This window comes from Dipodomys merriami, unplaced genomic scaffold (genome assembly GCF_024711535.1).
Source record: "Dipodomys merriami isolate MVZ:Mamm:240054 unplaced genomic scaffold, mDipMer1.0.p SCAF_1, whole genome shotgun sequence".
Classification (NCBI taxonomy): Eukaryota; Metazoa; Chordata; class Mammalia; order Rodentia; family Heteromyidae; genus Dipodomys; species Dipodomys merriami.
In genome coordinates, this window is record NW_027202270.1 from 88,455,842 (window position 1) to 88,460,093 (window position 4,252).

The 4,252-nt window shown below is 33.7% G+C and overlaps 1 protein-coding gene across 1 annotated transcript; it reads left to right on the top strand.

The window, feature by feature from the left end:
* Positions 1-1,255: 1,255 nt before the first annotated feature.
* Positions 1,256-2,227, top strand: LOC138809614 (olfactory receptor 11G2-like). Its single transcript, XM_069996770.1, has one exon. It carries the CDS (start codon positions 1,256-1,258, stop codon positions 2,225-2,227), a length of 972 nt encoding a protein of 323 aa, XP_069852871.1.
* The last annotated feature ends 2,025 nt before the right edge of the window (positions 2,228-4,252 follow it).

Below are 4,252 nucleotides of genomic sequence, written 5' to 3' on the forward strand. Positions count from 1 at the left end.
CAGGAAAGTCCATGAGACTCATCTCCAATAAACTACTCAGAAGCAGCCAGAAGTGGCATTGTAGCTCAAATGGTAGTGTGCTCAGGGTCAGTGCCCAGGCCCTGAGTTCAAAACCCAGGACTGGCAAAATAAATAAATAAATCCAAAAGTAGAGCTGTGGCTCTAATAACAGAATGTCAACCTTGAATAAAAAAACTAAAAGGCACATGTGAGCCCTGACCCTGTGTTGAAGCCCTAGTGTAGGTACACATTTTTTTTCTTTTAGAAAATAAGACATCCTTAAATTTTTTTTAAAGAAACAAAAGACAGAAATTAGGCCCAAAGAAATCATGGAAAAGTACTCAGTCACATCTGTACCAAACACATACACACAGAATTTTATGCATTTCACAATTTTTCCCCGACAAAATTGTGCATTTCAAGGGGTTAACAGTCAAAAGAAGTAAAATCCTTAAGGTCAGTTGACATAGTAGAACATTCATTTTTTTATTCACACAGAAATGGAACAAAATTTTCTACCACTGACTTTTCAGGGCAAAATGCAGGACTCTTTCCAGGCTAGGAAGTAAAATTCAGGAGGATACAGAGGAAGCATTTTTATATACCAAACATGAACTGGGCATGATTTTATACAATTTATGTATCCTATGTCAGAGCGTTACACACTACAATAAGATGGTATAAAGAAGAATGTTCTGTGAGCCATTTATTTTGTCTCTCTAAGACTGGATTTTGAAATGTCATAATGGGAGTAGTACTTCATTTAAGGTCATTATTATCAACATTAACAACTGTGATGAGTTATAGTTTTGTGAAACTTAAAAGAATTTCACATATCCTGATTGATATGTATTAAGGACATAAATTGTGCAAGCTTATATAATAAGGTCTTAGAATCACGAACATTTTGCATACCTTCTTTACATTTTTCTTGTGTGCTTAAATATGTTTCTTGTGTATTGTATTTGAATCATTCCAAAATGAATTCATACTCTTCAATTAAAGAAATGGCACTGGGAAGTAGCCCTGTGGCTCAAGCAGTAGCGTGCTGGCCTTGAGCTGAAGAGCTGAGGACAGTGCCCAAGCCCAGAGTTCAAGCCCCACGACCGACCAAAAAGAAAAAAAGAAAAAAGAAATAAATGGCACTGTTCATATCATTATCATATCATATTTCATATCATTTATGAAACTGTAAATTGACTATCTTTTTGCCTTAAATTTAATGACCATGCTCATCTTCATGTCTTCCAGAACAATGAATGTGTCCAACACAGGAAACAAGAACCCTGTTAGTTACTTTATCCTTGTGGGTTTTCCCTCAAGCCCACAAATACAGCTCCTCTACTTTGGGCTCTTTGCTGTAACCTACACGCTGACACTGATGGGGAACACAGCCATTGCCTGTGCTGTGTGGACAGACCGGTGTATTCACACTCCCATGTACATCTTCCTGGGGAATTTCTCTCTCCTGGAAATATGCTATGTCACCACAACTGTCCCGAACATGTTGGCCAACTTCCTCTCCACAACTAAGTCTATTTCCTTTGTCAGTTGTTTTGCACAGTTCTACTTCTTCTTCTCCTTTGGGTGTGATGAGGGCTTCTACCTTTGCATCATGGCCTTTGACAGGTACCTTGCCATCTGCCGCCCTCTGCACTACCCACAGATCATGACGAGGAAGTTATGCACTGGCCTGGTCATCTTTGGATGGACAGGTGGGTTAATTTTGTTCATAACTCCAGTTGTTCTTATTTCACACTTGCCTTATTGTGGCCCAAATGTCATCAACCATTTTGTGTGTGATCCTGTTCCATTGATGATGCTGTCCTGTTCTGAAGACTCCACCACACAGTTCATATACTCTACTTTCAATGTCATCTTCATGATTGGTACTTTCCTCTTTGTCCTTTGTTCTTATGCTCTGGTGATTCTGGCTGTGCTAAGGATGTCCTCAGCAGCTAGCAAACACAAGGCCTTCTCTACTTGTGCTTCTCATCTGGCAGTTGTCAGCATCTTTTATGGATCTATTATGGTGATGTATGTCAGTCCTGGATCTAAACACCCAGTTGAAGTACAAAAAATTATTACTTTATTTTATTCTGTGATAACACCCCTCTGTAATCCTCTTATTTACAGTCTAAGGAACAAGGAGATTCAAGCTGCACTAAGGAAAGTCTTTGGAACTGAAATCCCATTAATAAAACAAATAAAAAGTAATTTACCATGAATAATTAACTAGTTATTCACCAATTTTGTTCCTTTGTTTAGGAACTAAATTCATGAACCACCAATATAAGTAAAAAAAAAAAACTTTTCAGGAAAATTCAATAATTTTGTTTAGAAACTGTTTCAGTCTTGAAATTGCCTACTATATGATAGGTTAGCCTTATTCAAATAATTATATTTTCTGAAGAAAATTCATATGTAGCTAAGCTTCTGAAAGGTTAAAGAGATTAACTTTCTAATTAAGGAGAATATATAAAGATACAAAATCAGACATTTGCTTTTTGAATAATAATATTAGTCATGTTCTCTATTGGTATATTTCCACTTTAGAGAACAGATTTATATGTTTATATTTTCAATATATTCATATATATAAGCATATATATAATGCTAGTTATAATGGGAATATGTATTTGTGTGTGTGTATATATGTATACCCATGTATACATATACATATACATGGGTATACATATATATACACATATATATAATTATATATATGTATATAATGTTTTTAAGAACAGAAATAGCTGTAGCTGAGATGGTAGGTCAGAGATCACCTAAACTGGTTGAGGAATTTCATAGTTATTTTTTATGATCAATATAGATAAAGATAAAGACAATTGTGGAAGATCAAATATTAATCAGTTCTTCACATATTTTACTTCAAACAATATCAAGTGACATATTTTGGGGCATATTTTATTTAGGTATATTTTCATTTTACCTGTGTCACACAGATAATAATTATTTTAGCTATCTATTTTTTTCTTCTTTAATGTATGGAATGATTTTTAATGTAAGTGTTTGAATCACTGGTGAACAATCCTTTCAAGGATAATTACAAGTGTATAAGACAACAGGAATATCAGATACTATATGCAGAGATACCATTATAGCCTGCAAGAATTTCCTTGTCTCACAGTGCAATGAATCTCTATGTGATATTTTTGCAAGAAGAACCAAGGAAGTTTTCTGCATGTAGGGGAAAAATTTCTGAGAGCTCCCACTACAAATGAGATGGGGTATATTGAGGGAGGTTCTTTCTGTTTGTTTATGTATTTAACAGAAGCAAAGTGAATTAAATGTGAATCCTGTCTTACAGACTTCCATTAGCAAAATGCTCTAATTCACAACTTCATCAATTTTCAATTTAATTCTGATGTTTATATGCATATTTAAATTGTTGTTTCATTTTTGGTACCTAAAGTTTATTCATTCAACCATCATTTAATATCTGACTGAGATCAAGAGAGGTAGTGAAAATATGTTGACCTAATAAAGTGTAGCAGTGGTTAGTTGCATGTGATTTCTGCTGTAATCATCTTCAAAGCAATGACTAACTTAAATGATACATATACATATACATATACATATAAATACATATATATATATATATATATATATATATATATATATATAATCTACTGTTTGTATCCCAGGGAATCTTTCACCTCATACATTAGCTTGCTGCTACTTTACAGAAAGAAATCCAAGCATTTAACAACTGTTTCTAGAATTAGAACTTTATAATGACAAATAAAAGATTGAGCTTCAAATTGCTTTTTTGTGTATTTGAAGACATGAACTACTTATAAGGATGCAAGCAGAAGTCTCCTCAATGGATGATTTATGGGATAGCCCTTGCCCTCACATATTCTCTATTATCTTCAACTACTACCCAAACATAAAACTGTTAAACAGAAGTTGTATTCTTTATAAACCATGTGTATACTGACCTTTCTCATATTCAAAGGTTAACCTGGCATAGTACTTCTTTTGCATCTGTATTTATTAGCTGCTTGTCATTTACACATAACACTTTATATATACTATATACAAATTACCAAATTCATTCCCACTATGTAAAGTTAATGTGAGGGAGTCCATTTTTAAATAAAGCAGGGATTTACATTATCAAATTGAATTAATTTATAATGCTTCAGTAATGTCTGCTTCAAGGAATATACAACAGATCATTCTTCCACGCCAAATGATTTTATTTATATGTCACCCAGGGATTGAT

Excerpts from the sequence above, each read along its gene's own strand:
- LOC138809614 (XM_069996770.1), top strand. The coding sequence starts at position 1,256 with ATGAATGTGTCCAACACAGGAAACAAGAACCCTGTTAGTTACTTTATC.